The sequence below is a fragment of the Oncorhynchus tshawytscha genome, linkage group LG12, assembly GCF_018296145.1.
Source record: "Oncorhynchus tshawytscha isolate Ot180627B linkage group LG12, Otsh_v2.0, whole genome shotgun sequence".
NCBI lineage: Eukaryota > Metazoa > Chordata > Actinopteri > Salmoniformes > Salmonidae > Oncorhynchus > Oncorhynchus tshawytscha.
Window position 1 is genome coordinate 68,338 of NC_056440.1, and position 26,663 is coordinate 95,000.

At 42.5% G+C, this 26,663-nt stretch overlaps 1 protein-coding gene across 1 annotated transcript in view; it reads right to left on the bottom strand.

Annotated features, from left to right (window-relative positions):
* The window catches only part of adamts3 (ADAM metallopeptidase with thrombospondin type 1 motif, 3), a 146,390-nt gene that overhangs the window by 14,601 nt on the left and 105,126 nt on the right, over nucleotides 1-26,663 (bottom strand). Inside the window, exons 16-20 of the mRNA XM_042331164.1 lie at nucleotides 24,572-24,655; nucleotides 23,668-23,748; nucleotides 21,262-21,425; nucleotides 1,871-2,027; nucleotides 1,357-1,489 (exon numbers count right to left, since the gene is read on the bottom strand). Coding sequence (XP_042187098.1) covers nucleotides 1,357-1,489; nucleotides 1,871-2,027; nucleotides 21,262-21,425; nucleotides 23,668-23,748; nucleotides 24,572-24,655 — 619 coding nt within the window. The remainder of the gene's footprint in view (nucleotides 1-1,356; nucleotides 1,490-1,870; nucleotides 2,028-21,261; nucleotides 21,426-23,667; nucleotides 23,749-24,571; nucleotides 24,656-26,663) is intronic.

Here is a 26,663-nt window from a genome sequence, read left to right on the forward strand (position 1 = left end):
TCTTAACTGACTTGCCTAGTTAAATAGCCAGCCCTCCACTCCCCACAGCAACTCGCCCAAGCCTCCCCCATTTCTCCTTCACCCAAATCCATATAGCTGGTTCTGAAAGAGCTGCAAAATCTGGACCCCTACAAATCAGCAGGGCTAGACAATCTGGACCCTCTCTTTTTAAAATTACCTGCCGAAATTGTTGCAACCCCTATCACTAGCCTGTTCAACCTCTCTTTCGTATTATCTGAGATTCCCAAAGATTGAATGCTGCTGCGGTCATCCCCATCTTCTAAGGGGGAGACACTCTAGACCCAAACTGCTACAGACCTATATCTATCCTACCCTGCCTTTCTAAGGTCTTCGAAAGCCAAGTTAACAAACAGATTTACCGACCATTTCGAATCCCATTGTACCTTCTCCGCTATGCAATCTGGTTTCAGAGCTGGTCATGGGTGCACCTCAGCCACAGTCAAGGTCCTAAACGATATCATAACCGCCATCGATAAGAGACATTACTGTGCAGCCGTATTCATCGACCTGGCCAAGGCTTTACCACATTCTGATCGGCAGACTCAACAGCCTAGGTTTCTCAAATGATTGCCTCGCCTGGTTCACCAACAACTCCTCTGATAGAGTTCAGTGTGTCTAATCGGAGGGCCTGTTGTCCGGACCTCTTGCGGTCTCTATGGGGGTGCCACAGGGTTCAATTCTAGGACCGACTCTCTTCTTTGTATACATCAATGATGTCGCTCTTGCTGCTGGTGATTCCCTGATCCACCTCTACGCAGACGACACCGTTCTGTATACTTCAGGCCCTTCTTTGGACACTGTGTTAACTAACCTCCAGACGAGCTTCATTGCCATACAACTCTCCTTCCGTGGTCTCCAACTGCTCTTAAAATGCAAGTAAAACTAAATGCATGCTCTTCAACTGATCGCTGCCTGCACCTGCCCGCCAGTCCAGCATCACTACTCTGGAAGGTTCTGACTTAGAATATGTGGACAACTACAAATGCCTAGGTTTCTGTTTAGACTGTAAACTCTCCTTCCAGACTCACATTAAAATTAAGCATATTAATCTGCTTTATAATGGATGTAGAGCCTAATTGGCATACATATGCAGTGCGTGAATTCCATAAAAATGCACCTTTATAAAAGCATTACATGCATAATCTACTAAATCATGTGTAAAACCTGGTTGTTTTTATCTACTAAGTCATGTGTAAAACCTGGTTGTTTTCATCTATTAAGTCTGAAACCTGAAGGTGTTTTCATCTACTAAGTCTGAAACCTGAAGGTGTTTTTATCTACTAGTATTGTGTAAAACCTGTTTTAGCGTTGTGGTGTGCTGGTGGCTATACTCACTGTGGCTGTGTACAGTCCTGTAGGTTACACATTCTCCTGATGGGTTTTGGCTTCTTGCTGACATCACAGTATCCCCGGTGGACCATCTTGCTGTCACCTTTTTTCCTGCAGCCATACTTAGTGTACTGGAACCCTAGGCGAGGAAACGGAGAGGAAGATGTAGGAATACCACTGAACTATTAGAACAAAAAGGTGCTATCTAGAAGCTAAAAGGGTTATTTTTTGATGAATGCTTTTTGGTTCCAGGTAGAACCGTGTTGGTTCCAGGTAAAACATGTTGGGTTCATTGTAGAACCATTTCCAGAGTGTGTTCTACATTAAACACAAAAGGGCTCAACCTGGAACCAAGAAGGATTATACAATGGGGACTGCTAAAGATTATACAATGGGGATTGCTAAACCTGAACTAGATCTTGCTTTTTGAGAGACCCACTCACACACAACACTGAGACCAGCTCAAGAATTTTACCTCCAACACAGGGTCTAGTACAGTGAGACTAGCTTTAGATCCTACCTCCAGAACAGGGTCTAGAACACTGCGACCAGCTCTTCAGGGCCCATTCGTAGGTGTCCTCCTGAATGACGTTGTTGTTGTTGACGGGGACAGAGTCTTCATGGATGATGTATTTATACATCAGGGTCGACCTGGTCTCGTTGTCCTGAGGGATTATCTAAATAGGAAACAGAATCAAGGAAAGGGGAGTTTGAGTTTAGGGAGAAATTACATTCAAACATTCATGAGAGTTATATGCAGATCTATGCTAACCTTATGACTTAGAAATCAAAAGATATGGGCTGCATGATGTGAATATACTGTAGGCTATTGATGACTTAGGAAAGTTGCAAAAAAAGCTTGCGCTCTGTCCTTGCCTCAGGCTGCACAGCTGTTCTCTTCATCAAGTGATCATATTTTCACCCATCAGACTATTCTCAATTTAATCTTGTCATTACGAATATGTAAAAAAAAAAATAATAATTAAGATTTAGAAGGGCCCTTTATCAAAAGAGCAGGAACATGGGTAGGGGGAAAATACATATAATCGGTGTGCATGCGAATAGCGAATGGATTCCCCTTGCTTTCCCGCCGGTTCGTTTTTCAATGATACAGATTAGGCTACTTCGGAATTATAGTGGAGAATGTGCTTAATATGAGCAGCTGAGAAATAAATATAAGAACACTTATTTCACTCCACACGTCAACCACTGTTTGAGGAGCATGCTCTCGCTGCATGACAGGTGATATTCCGCCAAACTCTGTATGCCATGGGCTCTCCAACCCTTTTCCTGCAGCTACCCAGTGCTTCATTTGGGAAACCTAGTGAAATATGTTAGGGGACTGAACATATTTCACTAAACTAAACAGCCCCTCTGCACGCTCTAGAAAGGAATAAAGGAGAGAGAGGAGGAGATAGAAACGCATGGTGCTGAGACATTCTGTCTGAAAAAAATATTTAAAAAAATTCCCTATTACTTGGCTATTCAAAATCAAATACACTATAATTCTAGGCTAACTCTGTAAGCTGCCCTGCACAATCAATGAACCAAGAGCATCGCCTAGGGCTATACGTTCTCCATCACTCATGGATAGAAAGTGTGGAGTGTAGCATAAGGTAACCAGTCCATCCAGTATGAATATTAACACAGTCCACACTCAAAGGTGATTACTCCAATTAGTGTCATTTATATAATAATAATTTGATAAAAATTAATCTTCACATTTTCAAACAGTAGCTTTATATTTCCCAACAGGGTGATACATTGGTGAGTTTTTTTCCTCGCCTAAGTAGCCTCATTTCACTGCCAAAAATAAAATTAAACCATCTACTATTCAGCTAAATAACACAATGTCAAATATAGGTAGCCTAGTCAAATAATTAACATCGAATCACAACTGTTACTCTCTCACGGGAAACCTTCACTCTCACACAGACATTTAGAAATTAAACATGACCATTTGAAAAATAAACCACGGGGGCCTTTTGAGAGAATAATGACAACTTTCAAGTAGTCTGACATGTATAAAAGCAACAGATACCGTTAATATTGTGGAGGACTTCATTATTTCTGCTCCTGTGGTTATGGCTGGGACAATGCTGGGGGAAAAGGCCCAAAAAAACTACACCGACAATTTCTTCATCAATCAATGTTTCATGACACATCAGTGACATGGCAGGAGATGTTTTGAAATAATTACTGCTTCGCATACAAGCCAGTGAATTATATGCGTTACAGCTGGATGAGTCAACAGACGTGGCGGGCCTGGCTTAGCTCCTGGTATATGTCCATTACGTGTATGGGATTCAATTAAGGAAGAAATCCTCTTCTGCAAACAAGGACTGTACTGATGGCGCAAAAGCCATGACAGGGAGAGTGGTACTGCGCGTGCAAGCAGTTGCTCCCTACACCACTTGGGTACACTGCAGTATCCACCGAGAGGGTCTTGCTGCTAAGGGAATGCCTGACAGCTTGAAATATGTTTTGGACACTACAGTGGAAATGGTTAACTTTGTTAAAGCAAGGCCCCTGAACTCTCATGTATTCTATGCATTACGCAATGATATGGGTAGCGACCATGTAATGCTTTTATAAAATTAAGGGGCAAAGTATTGACATTTTTTTTAAATTGAGAGATGAGCTTAAAGTTTACACTGACCATAACTTTCACTTGTCTGACAGCTTGAATGTTGACGAGTTTCTCACATGACTGGCCTATCTGGGTGATGTTTTTTATTGCCTGAATGATCTGAATCTAGGATTACAGGGACTCTCCGCAACTATATTCAATGTGCGGGACAAAATTGAGGCTATGATTAAGTGGTTGGAGCTCTTTTCTTTCTGCATTAACAAGGACAACACAGGTCTTTCCATCATAGTATGATTTTTTGTGTGAAAATTAACTCAAGCTTACGGACAATGTCAAATGTGATATAGCGAAGCACCCGAGTGAGCTGGGTGCGCAATTATGCAGGTACTCTCCTTGCTGTCCCCAGTCCACCTGACTGTGCTGCTGCTCCAGTTTCAACTGTTCTGCCTTATTATTATTCGACCATGCTGGTCATTTATGAACATTTGAACATCTTGGTCATGTTCTGTTATAATCTCCACCCGGCACAGCCAGAAGAGGACTGGCCACCCCACATAGCCTGGTTCCTCTCTAGGTTTCTTCCTAGGTTTTGGCCTTTCTAGGGAGTTTCCTAGCCACCGTGCTTCTACACCTGCATGGCTTGCTGTTTGGGGTTTTAGGCTGGGTTTCTGTACAGCACTTTGAGATATCAGCTGATGTACGAAGGGCTATATAAATAAATTTGATTTGATTTACTTTCCCGAAACGGATGACAAACTGGATTCGTTATCCCGACATCTGAACAAGAGAGCCTCATCGAAATTGCATCAAAGTGGTTGTGAAAATTGAATTGAACCTTTTCATGTGTGAGTTCCAAATATCTCTAGCCCCAGCGTGAGTTTAATGCACGTGATGTTAGAACGTTCTCTCCATTCCAGAATGTGATTGTTACTCAACAGTACGTTTAATCCACGCTGCCCTCAAACCAAGGCACGCAGCCTGTTTTTATTTAGAACCTCTTTTCAACTTGTCAATTTCTAATTATTTTCTAACAAGTTTTTTATTTTCTATGAACAGTTTGAGTGGAGGTGTGTTCCGCCTCATTCATTCACATTAAAGTAGTCATTTTTACTTTTGCGGACCAATACATTTTTTTGACATTTCTGACCCAGACAAAATTCCCCAAGCACTTCCAAATTGTTTGTGCAGTTCAAGTCTCCAGACATTTGCTCCTCTCACACACGGCACCATTCTGTATACTTCTGGCCCCTCGTTGGACACTGTTAACTAACCTCCAGACGAGCTTCAATGCCATACAACTCTCATTCCGTGGCCTCCAACCGCTCTTAGACGCAAGTAAACCTAAATCCATGCTATTCAACCGATCACTGTCCGCACCTGCTCGCCCGTCCAGCATCACTACTCTGGACGGCTCTGACTTAGAATACGTGGACAACTACCTAGGTGTCTAGTTAGACTGTAAACTCTCCTTCCAGACTCACATTAAGCATCTCCTATCCAAAATTAAATCTAGAATTGGCTACCTATATCGCAAAAAAGCATCCTTCACTCATGCTGCCAAACATACCCTAGTAAAACTGACCATCCTACCGATTTTTTATTTTTATTTCACCTTTATTTAACCAGGTAGGCTAGTTGAGAACAAGTTCTCATTTGCAACTGCGACCTGGCCAAGATAAAGCATAGCAGTGTGAACAGACAACAGAGTTACACATGGAGTAAACAATTAACAAGTCAATAACACAGTAGGAAAAAAAAGGGGAGTCTATATACATTGTGTGCAAAAGGCATGAGGAGGTAGGCGAATAATTACAATTTTGCAGATTAATAACACTGGAGTGATAAATTATCAGATGGTCATGTACAGGTAGAGATATTGGTGTGCAAAAGAGCAGAAAAGTAAATAAATAAAAACAGTATGGGGATGAGATAGGTAAAAATGGGTGGGCTATTTACCGATAGACTATGTACAGCTGCAGCGATCGGTTAACTGCTCAGATAGCAGATGTTTGAAGTTGGTGAGGGAGATAAGTCTCCAACTTCAGCGATTTTTGCAATTCGTTCCAGTCACAGGCAGCAGAGAACTGGAACGAAAGGCGGCCAAATGAGGTGTTGGCTTTAGGGATGATCAGTGAGATACACCTGCTGGAGCGCGTGCTACGGATGGGTGTTGCCATCGTGACCAGTGAACTGAGATAAGGTGGAGCTTTACCTAGCATGGACTTGTAGATGACCTGGAGCCAGTGGGTCTGGCAACGAATATGTAGCGAGGGCCAGCCGACTAGAGCATACAAGTCGCAGTGGTGGGTGGTATAAGGTGCTTTAGTGACAAAACGGATGGCACTGTGATAAACTGCATCCAGTTTGCTGAGTAGAGTGTTGGAAGCAATTTTGTAGACGACATCGCCGAAGTCAAGGATCGGTAGGATAGTCAGTTTTACTAGGGTAAGTTTGGCGGCGTGAGTGAAGGAGGCTTTGTTGCGGAATAGAAAGCCGATTCTTGATTTGATTTTCGATTGGAGATGTTTGATATGAGTCTGGAAGGAGAGTTTACAGTCTAGCCAGACACCTAGGTACTTATAGATGTCCGCATATTCAAGGTCGGAACCATCCAGGGTGGTGATGCTGGTCAGGCGTGCGGGTGCAGGCAGCGAACGGTTGAAAAGCATGCATTTGGTTTTACTAGCGTTTAAGAGCAGTTGGAGGCCACGGAAGGAGTGTTGTATGGCATTGAAGCTCGTTTGGAGGTTAGATAGCACAGTGTCCAAGGATGGGCCGGAAGTATATAGAATGGTGTCGTCTGCGTAGAGGTGGATCAGGGAATTGCCCGCAGCAAGAGCAACATCATTGATATATACAGAGAAAAGAGTCGGCCCGAGAATTGAACCCTGTGGCACCCCCATAGAGACTGCCCCCATAGAGACTGCCAGGACCGGACAGCATGCCCTCCGATTTGACACACTGAACTCTGTCTGCAAAGTAATTGGTGAACCAGGCAAGGCAGTCATCCGAAAAACCGAGGCTACTGAGTCTGCCGATAAGAATATGGTGATTGACAGAGTCGAAAGCCTTGGCAAGGTCGATGAAGACGGCTGCACAGTACTGTCTTTTATCAATGGCGGTTATGATATCGTTTAGTACCTTGAGCGTGGCTGAGGTGCACCCGTGACCGGCTCGGAAACCAGATTGCACAGCGGAGAAGGTACGGTGGGATTCGAGATGGTCAGTGACCTGTTTGTTGACTTGGCTTTCGAAGACCTTAGATAGGCAGGGCAGGATGGATATAGGTCTGTAACAGTTTGGGTCCAGGGTGTCTCCCCCTTTGAAGAGGGGGATGACCCCGGCAGCTTTCCAATCCTTGGGGATCTCAGACGATATGAAAGAGAGGTTGAACAGGCTGGTAATAGGGGTTGCGACAATGGCGGCGGATAGTTTCAGAAATAGTGTCCAGATTGTCAAGCCAGCTGATTTGTACGGGTCCAGGTTTTGCAGCTCTATCAGAACATCTGCTATCTGGATTTGGGTAAAGGAGAACCTGGAGAGGCTTGGGCGAGTAGCTGCGGGGGGGGGGCGGAGCTGTTGGCTGAGGTTGGAGTAGCCAGGCGGAAGGCATGGCCAGCTGTTGAGAAATGCTTGCGTACAGGTCGCAATGGTGGGTAGTGTATGGGACTTCAGTGATGTCATCTATAAAATAGCCTCCAACACTCTACTCGACAAACTGGATGCAGTCTATCACAGTGCCATCCATTTTGTCACCAAAGCCCCATACACTACCCACCATTGCGACCTGTACGCTCTCGTTGGTTGGCCCTCGCGTCATATTCGTCACCAAACCCACTGGCTACAGGTTATCTACAAGTCTCTGCAAGGTAAAGCCCTGCCTTATCTCAGCTCACTGGTCACCATACCAGCACCCACTCATAGCACGCGCTCCAACAGTTATATCTCACTGGTCACCCCCAATGCAAATTCCTCCTTTGTCATCTTTCCTTCCAGTTCTCTGCTGCCAATGACTGGAACGAACTGCAAAAATCTGAAGCTGGAGACTCATATCTCCCCCCACTAGCTTTGAGCTGCTCTGACAGCTGGTGCTTACAGATCACTGCACATAGCCCATCTGTAAACAGCCCATCCATCTACCTACCTCATCCCCATACTGGTATTTATTTATTTATCTTGCTCCTTTGCACCCCATTATCTCTACTTGAACATTCATCTTCTGCACTTCTACCATTCCAGTGTTTAATTGCTATATTGTAATTAGATCGCCACCATGGCCTATTTATTGCCTTACCTCCCTTATCTTACCTCATTTGCACTAACTGTATATAGACTTTGTTTTCTTTTGTTCTACTGTATTATTGACTTTTTTTTCCCATGTGTAACTCTGTTGTTGTGTGTCGAATTGCTATGCTTTATCATGGCCAGGTCGCAGTTGTAAATGAGAACTTGTTCTCAACTAGCCTACCTGGTTAAATAAAGGTGAAATAAAAAAAATCTCCCGTCCTGCACACACGTGTTCACATTTCTTGTCGGTTGCCTGCATCGCAGTCATAGGGGTCTTCGTTACCAATAATAACTTTGGAAATGTGTGCGTGTCTATCAAAGTGCCTTATTACGTTATAATAGTTTCTGCATGTCATGTTATGACGTTTCTACTGTAGCATAATATTTGTGTATATTCTTTATAACCGCGGACACGCAAGGTAACGTTACTCATTTCATAACCTTTATGGTGTTATACTCAATGCTTAGGTAGCTAGCTACATTCTTCTATTAGCTCTGTAAAACAATGCTAATTGCGTCAGAGAAGTATTAGCATGTGTTGGATTTTGAAGCTACCCTGGCCTTATTACTCCCAAGTGGCGCAGCGGTACAAGGCACAGCATCTCAGTGCTAGAGGCGTCACTACAGACACCCAGGTTCAAATCCAGACTGCGTTTCTATCAAAGTAAGTGCCTTATCACATTATAAAAGTCTCTGTATGTTGTCTTAAAACATTTCTACTGCAGCTCATTGTATGTACGAAGCATAATATATTTGTGTATATTCCTTATAACCACAGACACGGGTGGTAACGTTACTCATTTCATAACCTTTATGGTGTTATATTCAATCGTGCGTATGTAGCTAGCTACATTCTTCTATTAGCTCTATAAAACAATACTAATTGGAGGTGTCACTACAGACATCCTGGTTCAAATCTAGGCTGTGTTTCTATCAAAGTAAGTGTCTTATTGCATTAATAGTTTCTGTATATGATTTACATGTGAACTGTACATCCAATTACAATAAAATCCATTGTTCAGTAGTCATCTCACCTGTTAGTTGCCGGTGAACTATGTTGCCTTTGAGGGCTGCGTTGATCAGAGAAGAAAATATCTTATACCACTAGGTCGTTTTCTGAGAGCATTCAACAAAGCTGTTTATCATTACCGCCTTATCCACTGCCTCCATCTTGAGGTTATAGTCAAGCACGCAGTCTGGTTTGATTTCTCTCTCCCGTCAGGTGGTCCACCTTCCCTCTGGCCAACATGGTTGCTGTATGGACATGGAGAGGACATGGATGTCTCGTTTTTCATGCCACTTTACTGCCAGCTGTTGACATTTCTTATTTTGTATAACGGGTCATTTAGGATGGCAGTAGCATTGTTGATGAAATGCAGTCATCGCAGCAGAACTAGGAAGCAGTCTTGGGAAAAGAGGGTGGCAAAGAAGGGAGTTGCAAACATAATACTGGAGCACAGATCCTCTCTTAGGGAGTTCTTTACCATCTCTATGAGAAGGACTATCACCAGGAAGGTATACATTTCACTAGTTGTGGTTGTCTCCCCCACTCCTGGCTCTCTCTTCTCCTGTAGCCCCAAGGCATAGTAATTGGTCTCTGCTATGTCTCCCACCAGCTCCTCTGTCAGAAACAACTTGAAGCACTCTGCCTCAGAGGGAAATGGCAAGGGGCGTTGCACTCCAGACTGGGACTCATTAAAGCAAACAGCAGGGCCAGGAGGGGTGAAATGGCTGGCGGCCTTCCAGCTACCACAGAACTCCTGTACTTCATCCACTATCGGTCTGCCTCCATCATCACCAGCATCTTCAAAGGGACCTGGAACTTTGTCAGTGGACAAGGAGTCCTCAGACTCAGGGTTCTCAATGGCTACAAGGTTGGGGGGAAGCTCCTCACTGTCACTGTCAGAATCTGATTCCTGACTTTCAGACTCATTGTCAGAATGTTTTAAAATCTCCAGAATTTCCGCATTTGTGAGTTGTCTCCTTTTGAAAGACATTGCTAATGCTACAGCTTAGCTCACTAGCTACAGACATAAACAACACTGAATGGCTCAGAGTGGGAGTGAGAGGTTACGGGATTGACTGCCTGCACGCGCCATTTGAATCAATAAATCACTATCAGAAACTTGTGGTAATTATTGCTATATTTACGGTTTTATTCACATGTTTTCAAGTTCCGGTGATAAATCATAAATTCAGATTCTTTCATGTATTTTAATGGGCACATATGTGCGTAAAATACTTTTTTGAAGGTTGAACTGATTATCATGAGCTAAGCTAATTCCAGCTATGTCTGGAGCCATGTTTATTGATATACAATTGCATTCTGGGTTTCACGTAATCGTCTGTCAGACCAAAGATGCTATAACAAAATGAGGTGAGTAAGGGTTCACTCAGCAAAATTATTAATTATTATTATTTGTGCCCTGGTCCCTGCTCTGTCACTTCCCACGAGCCGGGTTGTGACAAAACCTCACACTCATTCTTATGTTTAATAAATGTATTGTATAGTGTGTGTGGCAGGCTTACAATGATGGCAAAAAAAACATTTGAGGGTGCACTGAACCTGGTACTAGAAGGGATACACAGCTGGAGGTTGAATGTTTGAAGGGGTACGGGACTATACAAAGTTTGGGAACCACTGGTTTAGACCAATTTATCTAGCAAAGACATCTTAAATCAGTATTTTTTAATGATTGTTTTTGTCATGTGTAATATGCAGTAGGCTATGTATTATATAACGGCACAATCATTTGAATTCATTTTTTATGACTTGGGCTCATAAGCATAAGCTCTAAAATGTGTATGGGTGTTTGAATTCATCACCTTAGAAAGCACTGTCCATTTCATTGTGTTTGGCTTTGAAACAACATCCACAAAGACCATGTTTAACACTCAGTTTCAACCTGTTGAATTTCTTTCTTGAAATTGTGAGGCGAGTTTAAAAAGTAAGATACTGTGATTTTCCATTTCTAATAATGTGATTTTCCATTTCATTTGCATTGATGTCAGTGGTTAGAGGGACAATAGGGCCCTGAGTACCAGGCCATTAGGACGTGATGGAGGGACAATAGGGCCCTGAGTACCACACTATTAGGACCTGATGGAGGAACAATAGTGCCCTGAGTACCAGGTGATGGAAATGGGAGAGGGAGAATCTCCTTGGTGCTGGGCATTCCTCTATAACAGGCGGAGACGACACGTCCTCTGACACAAGACATCCTCTCTGACAGGCTGTGAGACAAGACATCCTCTCTGACAGGCTGTGAGACAAGACATCCTCTCTGACAGGCTGTGAGACAAGACATCCTCTCTGACAGGCTGTGAGACAACACATCCTCTCTGACAGGCTGTGAGACAACACATCCTCTCCGACAGGCTGTGAGACAACACATCCTCTCCAACAGGCTTTAAGACAACACATCCTCTCCAACAGGCTTTAAGACAACACATCCTCTCCAACAGGCTTTAAGACAACACATCCTCTCCAACAGGCTTTAAGACAACACATCCTCTCCAACAGGCTTTAAGACAACACATCCTCTCCAACAGGCTTTAAGACAACACATCCTCTCCAACAGGAGAAATGTACCATTTTGTTCTGTAACTTTTTTCTTCGAGAGTGGCTCCCCCAAATATCCCCATTTTGGGGAAAAAGCTATTTGAGAGACGTCACCAATTACTGTTCCAAAAATATTTTTGTCTTACAGGAATTATATACGGCGCCTTCAGAAAGGATAGTGGTTCTTCCTTTAAAAGTTGCATCATACTGCAGCACACGCAGACCTCTATGGCACGATGTCAGCCATTAATGCTAGTTTGTGCTAGTTTGACCACCAGAGGGCATCTTTGAGAAGCATTTGATAGCCTACAATACTGACTGCACTAGAGAATTTAAAACCTTTTTTGTAAGAATATAGTATATGGGATTGATTTTAAGAAATGTAGCTTAACTAATTTGATTACTATTATGGTGTTCCTATTCCAAGAAAAACAAAAAACAAAACCCTCAGCGTTTCTGTTAGGATGGAACGGAAAAAAATGGCGCTGTGCAACGTAATGGTCGGGAGTAGGCTACAGTACTAAGAGCATAACATTTCCACACCCTAATTGTAGTCTAACCAATACTCAAATGGAGATTCAGTGAAAATAAAAATCTAATTGATTTATCAAGACCAGTCCCCATGCTTGTCTCAGAGCAGCATGAAACGGTGCTGAAATAGTTGACCACAGCTATTGCTTCAAATCCTATTGATTCTAACTTCAATATGCTCTTCAAATAAATCAGACCTACATCACATTACTCACCACTAGTGAGACTCATGTCACCTAGGGTTTTCATTAGGGCAAATCTGATCTGTGAGAGTATCTAAGTGGGATTTTATATGGGGCAGCAGGTAGCGAATACCTGAGCTGACAAGGTAACAATCTGTTGTTCTGCCACTGAACCAGGAAGTTAACCTTCTGTTCCTAGGCCGTCAATGCAAATAAGAATTTGTTGTCATATATATATATATATATATATATATATATATATATATACACACACACACACACACACACACAGTGCCTTGCGAAAGTATTCGGCCCCCTTGAACTTTACGACCTTTTGCCACATTTCAGGCTTCAAACATAAAGATAATTTTTTTTTGTGAAGAAACAACAAGTGGGACACAATCATGAAGTGGAACGACATTTATTGGATATTAAACTTTTTTAACAAATCAAAAACTGAAAAATTGGGCGTGCAAAATTATTCAGCCCCCTTAAGTTAATACTTTGTAGCGCCACCTTTTGCTGCGATTACAGCTGTAAGTCGCTTGGGGTATGTCTATCAGTTTTGCACATCGAGAGACTGAAATTTTTTCCCATTCCTCCTTGCAAAACAGCTCGAGCTCAGCGAGGTTGGATGGAGAGCATTTGTGAACAGCAGTTTTCAGTTCTTTCCACAGATTCGATTGGATTCAGGTCTGGACTTTGACTTGGCCATTCTAACATCTGGATATGTTTATTTTTGAACCATTCCATTGTAGATTTTGCTTTATGTTTTGGATCATTGTCTTGTTGGAAGACAAATCTCCGTCCCAGTCTCAGGTCTTTTGCAGACTCCATCAGGTTCTCTTCCAGAATGGTCCTGTATTTGGCCCCATCCATCTTCCCATCAATTTGAACCATCTTCCCTGTCCCTGCTGAAGAAAAGCAGGCCCAAACCATGATGCTGCCACCACCATGTTTGACAGTGGGGATGTTGTGTTCAGGGTGATGTGCTGTGTTGCTTTTACGCCAAACATAACGTTTTGCATTGTTGCCAAAAAGTTCAATTTTGGTTTCATCTGACCAGAGCACCTTCTTCCACATGTTTGGTGTGTCTCCCAGGTGGCTTGTGGCAAACTTTAAACAACACTTTTTATGGATATCTTTAAGAAATGGCTTTCTTCTTGCCACTCTGCCATAAAGGCCAGATTTGTGCAATATACGACTGATTGTTGTCCTATGGACAGAGTCTCCCACCTCAGCTGTAGATCTCTGCAGTTCATCCAGAGTGATCATGGGCCTCTTGGCTGCATCTCTGATCAGTCTTCTCCTTGTATGAGCTGAAAGTTTAGAGGGACGGCCAGATCTTGGTAGATTTGCAGTGGTCTGATACTCCTTCCATTTCAATATTATCGCTTGCACAGTGCTCCTTGGGATGTTTAAAGCTTGGGAAATCTTTTTGTATCCAAATCCGGCTTTAAACTTCTTCACAACAGTATCTCGGACCTGCCTGGTGTGTTCCTTGTTCTTCATGATGCTCTCTGCGCTTTTAACGGACCTCTGAGACTATTACAGTGCAGGTGCATTTATACGGAGACTTGATTACACACAGGTGGATTGTATTTATCATCATTAATCATTTAGGTCAACATTGGATCATTCAGAGATCCTCACTGAACTTCTGGAGAGAGTTTGCTGCACTGAAAGTAAAGGGGCTGAATAATTTTGCACGCCCAATTTTTCAGTTTTGATTTGTTAAAAAAGTTTGAAATATCCAATAAATGTCGTTCCACGTCATGATTGTGTCCCACTTGTTGTTGATTCTTCACAAAAAAATACAGTTTTATATCTTTATGTTTGAAGCCTGAAATGTGGCAAAAGGTCGCAAAGTTCAAGGGGGCCGAATACTTTCGCAATGCACTGTATATACACACACACAGTCGTGGCCAAAAGTTGAGAATGATACAAATATTAATTTTCACAAAGTCTGCTGCCTCAGTTTGTATGATGGCAATTTGCATATACTCCAGAATTTTATGTAGAGTGATCAGATGAATTGCAATTAATTGCAAAGTCCCTATTTGCCATGCAAATGAACTGAATCCCCAAAATCATTTCCAGTGCATTTCAGCCCTGCCACAAAAGGACCAGCTGCCATCATGTCAGTGCTTGACAAGGACAAGGCTGGAGATCACTCTGTCATGCTGATTGAATTCAAATAACAGACTGGAAGCTTCAAAAGGAGGGTGGTGCTTGGAATCATTGTTCTTCCTCTGTCAACCATGGTTACCTGCAAGGAAACACGTGCAGTCATCATTGCTTTGCACAAAAATGGCTTCACAGGCAAGGATATTGCTGCCAGTAAGATTGCACCTAAATCAACCATTTATCAGATCATCAAGAACTTCAAGGAGAGCGGTTCAATTGTTGTGAAGAAGGCTTCAGGGTGCCCAAGAAAGTCTAGCAAGCGCCAGGACCGTCTCCTAAAGTTAATTCAGCTGCGGGATCGGTGCACCACCAGTACAGAGCTTGCTCAGGAATGGCAGCAGGCAGTTGTGAGTGCATCTGCACGCACAGTGAGGCAAAGATTTTGCAGGATGGCCTGGTGTCAAGAAGGGCAGCAAAGAAGCCACTTCTCTCCAGGAAAAACATCAGGGACAGACTATCTGCAAAAGGTACAGAGATTGGACTGGTGAGGACTGGGGTAAATGTCATTTTCTCTGATGAATCCCCTTACCGATTGTTTGGGGCATCCGGAATAAAAGCTTGTCCGGAGAAGACAAGGTGAGCGCTACTGTCAAGTTGTCTAGGTGTTATAATTATTTCAGCTCTGCCCAAACTTAAAAACGGCTTGCTCAACACATGAAGGATGCAAAGGGACAACTCAATTCCTTTTTAGTGTTTTAATGCCATTTGTTGAATATGTTGAAACAGTTGATTTGTTGAATAGAGTAGTTGAATGACAGAGGAATAGGGAATAGGAATAGGTTGATAACCTTGAACACAGAATAAACATGCATTATTTTACACAATAAACTGGCTTTGAATAAAGTAAACATTTAAACAATTTAATCTAGCACTTCAAGCAATTACTTCCGCAGTCAGAAAATATCCACAAAAAAAGAAGTCACCACTCCTACCAGAGTTAAACATGTAAATTGTGCTAAGCACTGGATGCAACATAATAAATAATTCCAAACATTACATACCAGTTGCGTCTTTACGGTTGAACAATGAGCTGTTCGTATGTTGAGAACCCAAGCAAAGCTAAGCCCAAACATTTTATACCCATGCTTATCTGCCAGGTGCGCATGTAAAAGTAACTCCTCCAGAAATCCTGGCTCAATTTTTTAGTTCCACCTGTGTTTTTGGGTTATCTGCCCTCTTGAGGCCTGGAGTTCTTTAAAGGAAGAGCTGCCATTGTGCTCATGTTTTGAGTGTTCTGTTTTTTAATGCAACAGCTACTATCAGTCCTGTGTCATGCCAACAGTAAGCATCAGAAGCATCAGTCAGAATGTGACCCAGAAGTTAATTGACAGCATACCAGAGTGGATTGCAGAGGTCTTGAAAAAGAAGGGTCACACTGCCAATATTGACTCTTTGCATCAACTTCATGTAATTGTCAATAAAAGCCTTTGACACTTATGAAATGCTTATAATTATACTTCAGTATTCCATAGTAACATCTGACAAAAATATCTAAAGACACTGAAGTAGCAGACTTTGTGAAAATGTATATTTGTGTCATTCTCAAACCTTTGGCCATGACTGTATATACCGTTGAAGTCAGATGTTTACATACACCTTAGCCAAATACATTTAAACTCAGTTTTTCACAATTCCTGATATATAATCCTAGTAAAAATCCCCTGTCTTACGTCAGATAGGATCACCACTTTATTTTAAGAACGTGAAATTTCAGAATAATAGTAGAGAGAATTATTTATTTCAGCTTTAATTTTTCATCACATTCCCAGTGGGTCAGAAGTTTACATACACTCAGTTAGTATTTGGTAGCATTGCCTATAAATTGTTTAACTTGAGTCAAACGTTTTGGGTAGCCTTCCATAAGCTTCCCACAATAAGTTTGTTGAATTTTGGCCCATTCCTCCTGACAGAGCTGGTGTAATTCAGTTCTGCCCACAAATTTTCTATAGGATTGAGGTCAGGGCTTTGTGATGGCCCCTCCAATACCTTGACTTTGTTGTCCTTAAACCATTTTGCCATAACATTTGAAGTATGCTTGGGGTCATTGTCCATTTGGAAGACCCATTTGCGACCAAGCTTTAACTTCCTGACTGAGGTCTTCAGATGATGCTTCGATATATGGGGTGGCAGTGTAGCCTAGTGGTTAGAGCGGTGGACTAGCAACCGCAAGGTTGCAAGTTCCAATCCCTGAGCTGACAAGGTACAAATCTGTCATTCTGCCCCTGAACAGGCAGTTAACCCACTGTTCCTAGGCTGTCATTGAAAATAAGAATTTGTTCTTAACTGACTTGCCTAGTTAAATAAAAGGTCAAATAAAAAAATAACAATTTTTCTTTTTCATGATGCCATCTATTTTGTAAAGTGCACCAGACCCTCCTGCAGCAAAGCACCCCCACAACATGATGCTGCCACCCCGTGCTTCATGGTTGGGATGGTGATCTTCGGCTTGCAAGCCTCCCCCTTTTTCCTCCAAACATAATGATGGTCATTATGACCAAACAGTTCTATTTTTGTTTCATCAGAACAGAGGACATTTCTCCAAAAAGTACTAAATTTGTCCCCATGTTGTCACAAATTTTACCGAAGGTGGCTCCCCTTCTTGTTCGGGTGGCGCTCGGCGGTTGTCGTCGCCGGTCTACTAGCTGCCACCGATCCTTTGTTCTGTGTTCGTTTAGTTTTGTCTAATTGGTATCCCTGTTTCTTGTTTGGGTGGGGTTATTTAAGTTTGTTCAGCCCGCTTCTGTTTGTGCGGGCTTGTTCGTCTGTATTGTGTTATTTATGTTTATATTTCGGGTTTCTCGCTGTCCTTTATTTTCTTATTTTGTTACCAGTTTTGTTCATGTTATTTTTCCCTGGACATTAAAGTGTGTTTTTTCCCGCATCCTTTTGCTCTCTGCGCCTGACTCCACACCTATTCACTCATTGAACGTTACACATGTGCAGCTGTAAACCGTAGTCTGGCTTTTTGATGGCGGTTTTGGAGCAGTGGCTTCTTCCTTGCTGAGCGGCCTTTCAGGTTGTCGATTATAGGACTCGTTTTACTGTGGATATAGATACTTTTGTACCTGTTTCCTCCAGCATCTTCACAAGGTCCTTTGCTGTTGTTCTGGGATTGATTTGTACTTTTCGCACCAAAGCACATTCAACTCTAGGAGACAAAACGCGTCTCCTTCCTGAGCGGTATGACGGCTGCGTGGTCCCATAGTGTTTATACTTGCGTACTATTGTTTGTATAGATGAACGTGGTACCTTCAAGCATTTGGAAATTGCTCCCAAGGATGAACCAGACTTTGGCTGATAACTTTTGATTTATCCATGATGTCAAGCAAAAAGGCACTGAGTTTGAAGGTAGGCCTTGAAATGCATCCACAGGTTCACCTCCAATTGACTCAAATTATGACAATTAGCATCAGAAGCTTCTAAAGCCATGACAATTTTCTGGAATTTTCCAAGCTGTTTAAAGGCACTGTCAACTTAGTGTATGTACACTTCTGACCCACTGGAATTGTTATACAGTGAATTATAAGTGAAATAATCTGTCTGTAAACAATTGTTGGAAAAATTACTTGTGTCATGCACAAAGTAACCTGACTGGAACAAACTACATTTTGTTAACAAGAAATTTGTGGAGTGGTTGAAAAATGAGTTTTAATGACTACAACCTAAGTGTATGTAAACTTCCGACTTCAAATGTAATTCTAAATGTAATAATAATAATCGCTCTATTTTGGAGATGATTTCGTTTTCAAATAACCTAAAGTGAGCAAGAAAAAGGCCATTCTTGAACATGGGGTGAGACATTCTAAATAAAGACCGTTTGTTATTTAGAATTATTTATTTATGTTTATAGAGGGAGAGAAACCAAGGGTCCACCTTCGCCTCATGGCTCTCCCTGTCGTGGACGGTATGGGTATTGAACCAGCATCTGCAGCAATGCAGTTTGCATTGCGATGCAGTGTCTTAGACCGCTGTGCCACTCAGGAAAATGTTTAATGCTGATCAATTGCCTTGCACAAAGTATCAAAATTCAGAGAGGTGTTGGCAAGAGTCTATTGTCCTGCTAATAGCCCATAATGGACTATGATAATACATGTTGTCCAGGTCAGGACAACCAAAACATTTCTGTATTATAAAACTATCAGAAAGAATGTTGGCACTTATTTATTTTGATCTAAAGCCATGAATGACTGAGTCACAGCTTTATGTAGGTGTCGAGGCTCTATGACTGAGTCACTCAGCTTTATGTAGGTGTCGAGGCTATATGACTGAGTCACTCAGCTTTATGTAGGTACAGAGGCTATATGACTGAGTCACTCAGCTTTATGTAGGTACAGAGGCTATATGACTGAGTCACTCAGCTTTATGTAGGTACAGAGGCTATATGACTGAGTCACTCAGCTTTATGTAGGTGCCGACGCTATATGACTGAGTACTCAGCTTCATGTAGGCTATATGACTGAGTCACTCAGCTTCATTAGGTGCTATATGACTGAGTCAGCTTCATGAGGCTATATGACTGAGTCACTCAGCTTCATGTAGGTGCCGACGCTATATGACTGAGTCACTCAGCTTCATGTAGGCTATATGACTCAGCTTCTAGGTGCCGAGGCTATGACTGAGTCACTCAGCTTTATGTAGGTGCCGAGGCTATATGACTGAGCCAGCCACTCAGCTCAGCTTTATGTAGGTGCCGAGGCTATATGATGACTGAGTCACTCAGCTTTATGTAGGTGCTATATGACTGAGCCACTCAGCTTTATGTAGGTGAGGTGAGTCACTCAGCTTTATCAGCTTTATGTAGGTGCCGACGCTATATACCTGCACCATAAACTTGATTATTTAGCAGACATCACTTGCTTACATTCATTCAACACATATATCTTTAGAATATCATGGAATATATTTGAACATTTTAGTTTCTCTTAGAGTAAAAACCTTAGTGTAACAACAGTTTTAGTAAGTAATATTGACAAGTATAAACAAAAAAATAAGTGTATTTTTCAGGGTGTGTGCATGCAGTACAGAGGAATAGCAATTCTTACACTATTGTTCTAAATTCAATCACCTTCTTCATCCTTATCAGTCAGATAATTTATGTCGCCCATTCATTGTCTGTTAGAGACACATTAGCACCTTGGGACCCAAAAGCATAATCAGTGCTCTAACTCCCCCTTGTGCTGGTCTGGAGCAGTGACTCAGTGATGCAGGGTACCATACTAAACCACGAATGACCTCCAAATCCCGCAGCATAATTGCAAAACTTTTACTGTAGCAACCACTGTATTCGTACCCCTTGACTTATTACACATTTTGTTGTGTTACAGCCTGAGTTAAAATTGATTGTATCACCTATCTACACACAATACCCCATAATGACATAGCGAAAATGTGTTTTTATAAACTTGCACATTCATTGAAAGAAATACTGAAATATCAAATTTACATAAGTATTCACACCCCTGAGTCAATACATGTTAGAATCACCTTTGGCAGTGATTGCAGCTTTCTGGGTAAGTCTCTAAGAGCTTTGCACACCTTAATTGTAGAATATTTGCACATTATTCTTTTAAAGATTCTTCAAGCTCTGTCAGGTTGGTTGTTGATCATTGCTAGACAGCCATTTTCAAGTCCTGCCTTAGATTTTTTTAAACCCCACTGAGGAACATTCAATGTCATTTTGGTAAGCAACTCCAGGGTATATTTGGCCTTGCGTTTTAGGTTATTGTCCTGCTGAAAGGTGTCCCAGTGTGTGTTGGAAAGCAGACTGAACCAGGTTTTCCTCTAGGATTTTTTTTGTCTGTGCTTAGCGCTAATCTGTTTCTTTTCATAGTAAAAAACTCCCTAGTCCTTGCCGATGACAAGCATACCCACAACATGATGCAGCCACCACCATGCTTGAAAATATGAAGTGTGGTACTCAGTGATGTGTTGTATTGGATTTGCCCAAACATAACACTTTGTATTCAGGACATAAAGTTAATTTCTTTGCCAAATTTTGGGCAGTTGAACTTTAGTGCCTTACTGCAAACAGGATGCATGTTTTGGAATATTTGTATTCTGTACATGCTTCCCTCTTTTCACTGTCATTTAGGTTAGCATTGTGGAGTAACTATAATGTTGTTGATCCATCCTCAGTTTCCTCCTATCACAGCTATTAAACTCTGCAACTGTTTTAAAGTCATCTTCCTCTCTGGCAACTGAGTTAGGAAGGATGCTTATATCTTTGTAGTGACTGGCTGTATTGATACACCATCCAAAGTGTAATGAATAACTTCACCATGCTCAAAGGGATATTCAATGTCTGCTTTTTTGTTTACCCAGCTACCAATAGGAGCCTTTCTTTGCAAGGAATTGGAAAACCTCCCTGGTCTTTGTGGTTGAATCTGTGTTTGAAAGTCACTGCTCGACTGAGGGACCTTACAGGTACTGTATGAAGGCGCTACGGTAACCGGCAGCACATCACCGGAAACAAATTAAACATGTTGCTTGGCAAACACCATTTTGACGAATGAGGGTAAAATAACCTTTACCAGAACAACCATGGCGTGCTTTCGTGTGTGTGTGATAGTTACCAGTACGACCACAGCGTCGTGTAGGGGTCCATCAGTGTATAGTGTCTCTTCGTCGTCTTCTATAATGTAATCCCACTCCACTCCCAGGTCTATGAAGCTCCGGGAGCGAGCCTCCTCTCCTCGGCCATTCAGGATGTAGCGGCCTGTCACCTGGTTCTTGATCGCTGGAATAAACAGATTGTTAGGAGACACCGGGAATTAGGGTTACACTAAGTGTACAAAACATTAGGAACATGGAGTTGCACCCCCTTTTGCCGTCAGTTGCACCCCCTTTTGCCTCAATTCATCTGGGCATGGGACTCAACATGGGGTTGAAAGTGTTCCACAGGGATGGTGGCCCATGTTGACTCAAATGCTTCCCACAGTTGTGTCAAGTTGGCTGGATGTCCTTTGGGTGGTGGACCATTCTTGATATACAGGAAACGGTTGAGAGTGAAAAACCCTGCAGCTTGCAGTTCTTGACACACCTAAACTTGTGCGCCTGGTAGTGATTAGTGCTTTTTGTGGGCGGTTCTGTTTCGGTTCTATTATTTTAAAAATTATCACGGTTTTTGATTTCAATATTTTTTTTTAACATTAAATGCACTTTGCATCATGTTGGTTGAATGCTGTAAAAAACAGAATAAGATCATGTACAGAACAGAGGCGTCTATCCCACTTACACCACAGTTACCAAAGAAAACAATACTATAGCACACATCGGTAGAAATAAAGATATTTTGTTGATATTCATGTTCTCATCTTTTGGTTGCTAGTCGTTCGTTCCATTAGTTCTATATTTAAGACAAATCGTTCCATTAGTTCTATATTTATGGACGTGACCCAGTCGTTCATTATATTCGTTCTATGTGGGCTATACTCGGCCTTGTCTCAGGATGGTAAGTTGGTGGTTGAAGATATCCCTCTAGTGGTGTGGGGGCTGTGCTTTGGCAAAGTGGGTGGGGTTATATCCTTCCTGTTTGGCCCTGTCCGGGGGTATCATTGGATGGGGCCACAGTGTCTCCTGACCCCTCCTGTCTCAGCCTCCAGTATTTATGCTGCAGTCGTTTGTGTCGGGGGCTAGGGTCAGTTTGTTATATCTGGAGTACTTCTCCTGTCTTATCCGGTGTCCTGTGTGAATACAGGTGTCCTGTATGCTCTCTCTAATTCTCTCTTTCTTTCTCTTGGAGGACCTGAGCCCTAGGACCATGCCTCAGGTCTACCTGGCATGATGACTCCTTGCTGTCTCCAGTCCACCTGGCCGTGCTGCTGCTCCAGTTTCAACTGTTCTGCCTGCGGCTATGGAACCCTGACCTGTTCACTGGATGTGCTACCTGTCCCAGACCTGCTGTTTTCAACTCTAGAGACAGCAGGAGCGGTAGAGATACTCCTAATTATCGGCTATGAAAAGCCAACTGACATTTACTCCTGAGGTGCTGACTTGCTGCACCCTCAACAACTACTGTAATTATAATTTTTTAACCATGCTGGTCATTTATGAACATTTGAACATCTTGGCCATGTTCTGTTATAATCTCCACCCGGCACAGCCAGAAGAGGACTGGCCACCCCTCATAGCCTGGTTCCTCTCTAGGTTTCTTCCTAGGTTCTGGCCTTTCTAGGGAGTTTTTCCTAGCCACCGTGCTTCTACACCTACATTGCTTGCTGTTTGGGGTTTTAGGCTGGGTTTCTGTACAGCACTTTGAGATATCAGCTGATGTAAGAAGGGCTTTATAAATACATTTGATTTGATCTATATTTATGGACGTGACCCAGGTGTTCATGTTCCGTGTCCATGCTCGCTGGCATCGTTCTTATCCCTTGCTTGATAGATAGCTAACCAACTAGCTACGGGTAACACAACCTCTGCAGACAAAATAAGTAGCTGAACTTGTGTTTGTTTAAGCCGTTTTCTATTGACATTAATTTTGATACATCCATAACAATGAGCTGATGATGCCCAATTTTGCCTGGCATAGTGCCTTCTCATAGGACACTCGTCGACACTGTTCATTACGAGGAGATCACATTGCATGTCAAACACTAGGCTAGAGGATAGCTAAATAGTTTGTTGCTAGTGAACCTGCCAATATGACAACCGAACGGTCGCATGTGTAGGAGCATATTGCGCCATGATGTCTGCTACAAAGTTAGTGTTCTTAATGTTTTGTACAATCATTGTATATTAATAACCATTTAACCAGCACTATCTATAAAGACAGGGGTTTAGTGAGAGGGAGAGATTGGCTATTATATAGTCCTACATTTTTCTTGAAAAGAAAGTGAGTCTAGATTGAGGAATGTAGAAATGCATGTTCTGTAGCATGCTCCATTAATTAGAATCTGATCAAATCTCATTTCAACAATACTGCTCATTGTCATGCATTTCACCAGCCTTGAGTAGTGAAGGAGGAGATGCTGACTTACCAAGCATCTGAGGAGAAGCCTCATGCTCCTGAATGATCACATGTCTAGCCCCGGGAGGAATCAGAAACATCTTAAGGAAACCTTTGCACAGTGTGAGTCAGTCAGCAGAGGGGAAGAAGAGGGAGAGGAGGTGGTTTGGGAAAGAGAAGAGAAGAGGGAGAGGAGGTGGTTTGGGAAAGAGAAGAGAAGAGGGAGAGGAGGTGGTTTGGGAAAGAGAAGAGGGAGAGGAGGTGGTTTGGGAAAGAGAGGAAGGAGAGGCAGCAGTTAGAGAGCAGAACACCAGATCTCTGTTTGCAGAGGTGGACGTGGACATGAACCTGAGGCTATGGCTTTGCTCTACTGAAGCTGGCAGCTTGGAGAATCATCTAGACTCATTTAGAATAATTTAGACACCGAAAATCATCTAGAATCATCTAGACACCTAGAATCATCTATAATTATCTAGAATCAACTAGAATAATGTAGAAACATTTAGACACATCTAGAATAATGTAGAAACATTTAGACACATCTAGAATAATTTAGACAGATCTAAACACCTAGAATCAGTTAGACACATCTACAATCTTCTAGACTTCTTACAGCAGCTTCCACAACAGGGCACACAGGGCTGTGATGGGTGAGGGAGCTCTATTGAGGCATGGCTGTTCCACTACCATTTAAAACTAAACGTCAAAAAACTTCATGTAGTACAGGCCTACATTTCAAACTGGGTAGGTGTCCAGCATTGTATATAGCATGTATCATAATTACATTGATAGGAAAGACACTGAATGATGAGTGAATGGGAGAGCTTTGAGCCAGGTGTCAATAAACAGGAAACAGTAAATCCACATGGAAGCTGCAAAGCCGTATTTTCTACTCCAAGGATATCCACCACCTCTGCAAACCCATCGAGACTCACCAAGTACATTTCTAAAATCTTCTGTTTCATTCAGATAAACATTCCGAGCTCCTTTAGGCAAGGTAAATGCTCCTCTCGTCTTCCCTTCAAACAAAAAAAACAACAAGTTAGTTGTTTTCTGATGCCTTTGTTTCATTGACTTGCTGTTGAAAATCTCTCTCTCTCTATTCCTCTCTCTCTATTCCTCTCTCTCTCTATTTCTCTCTCTCTATATATATATATATTCCTCTCTCTCTATTCCTCTCTCTCTCTCTATTCCTCTCTCTCTCTATTCCTCTCTCTATTCTCTCTCTCTCTCTCTCTCTATTCCTCTCTCTCTATTCTCTCTCTCTCTCTCTCTCTCTATTCCTCTCTCTCTCTCCCTCTATTCCTCTCTCTCCCTCCCTCTATTCCTCTCTCTCTCCCTCTATTCCCCCTCTCTCTCTCTCTATTCCCCTCTCTCTCTCTCTCTCTATTCTCTCTCTCTCTATTTCTCTCTCTCTCTCTCTCTCTCTCTCTCTCTCTCTCTATTCCCCTCTCTCTATTCCTCTCTCTCTCTCTCTCTCTCTCTCTCTCTCTCTCTCTCTCTCTCTCTCTCTCTCTCTCTCTCTATTCCTCTCTCTCTCTATTCCTCTCTCTATTCCTCTCTCTCTCTCTCTATTCCTCTCTCTCTCTCTCTCTCTATTCCTCTCTCTCTCTCTCTCTATTCCTCTCTCTCTCTCTATTCCTCTCTCTCTCTCCCTCTATTCCTCTCTCTCTCTCCCTCTATTCCTCTCTCTCTCTCCCTCTATTCCTCTCTCTCTCTCCCTCTATTCCTCTCTCTCTCTCCCTCTATTCCTCTCTCTCTCTCCCTCTATTCCTCTCTCTCTCTATTCTCTCTCTCTCTCTCTATTCCTCTCTCTCTCTCTCTCTCTCTCTCTCTCTATTCTCTCTCTCTCTCTCTCTCTCTCTCTCTATTCCTCTCTCTCTCTCTATTTCTCTCTCTCTCTCTCTCTCTATTCCTCTCTCTCTATTCCTCTCTCTCTCTCTCTCTCTCTCTCTCTCTCTCTATTACTCTCTCTCTCTATTCTCTCTCTCTCTATTCCTCTCTCTCTCTCTCTATTCCTCTCTCTCTCTCTATTCCTCTTATTCCTCTCTCTCTCTCTCTCTCTCTCTCTCTCTCTCTATTCCTCTCTCTCTCTATTCCTCTCTCTCTCTATTCCTCTCTCTCTCTATTCCTCTCTCTCTCTATTCCTCTCTCTCTCTCTATTTCTCTCTCTCTCTCTCTATTCTCTCTCTCTCTCTATTCCTCTCTCTCTCTCTCTCTCTCTCTCTATTCCTCTCTCTCTCTCTATTCCCCTCTCTCTCTCTCTCTATTCCCCTCTCTCTCTCTCTCTCTATTCCCCTCTCTCTCTCTCTCTCTCTCTCTCTCTCTCTCTCTATTCCCTCTCTCTCTATTCCCTCTCTCTCTCTCTCTCTCTCTATTCCCCTCTCTCTCTCTCTCTCTATTCCCCTCTCTCTCTCTCTCTATTCCCTCTCTCTCTCTCTCTATTCCCCTCTCTCTCTATTCCCCCCCTCTCTCTCTCTCTCTATCTATTCCCTCTCTCTCTCTCTCTCTCTCTCTCTCTCTCTCTCTCTCTCTCTCTCTCTCTCTATTCCTCTCTCTCTCTCTATTCCTCTCTCTCTCTCTCTATTCCTCTCTCTCTCTCTATTCCTCTCTCTCTCTCTCTCTCTCTCTCTATTCCTCTCTCTCTATTCCCTCTCTCTCTCTCTCTCTCTATTCCTCTCTCTCTCTATTCCTCTCTCTCTCTCTATTCCTCTCTCTCTCTATTCCTCTCTCTATTTCTCTCTCTCTATTTCTCTCTCTCTATTTCTCTCTCTCTATTTCTCTCTCTCTCTCTCTATTCCTCTCTCTCTCTCTATTCCTCTCTCTCTCTATTCCTCTCTCTCTCTCTCTCTCTATTCCTCTCTCTCTCTCTCTCTCTCTCTATTCCCCTCTCTCTCTCTCTCTATTCCCCTCTCTCTCTCTCTCTCTCTCTCTCTCTCTCTATTCTCTCTCTCTCTCTATTCTCTCTCTCTCTCTATTCCACTCTCTCTCTCTCTCTATTCCCCTCTCTCTCTCTCTCTATTCTCC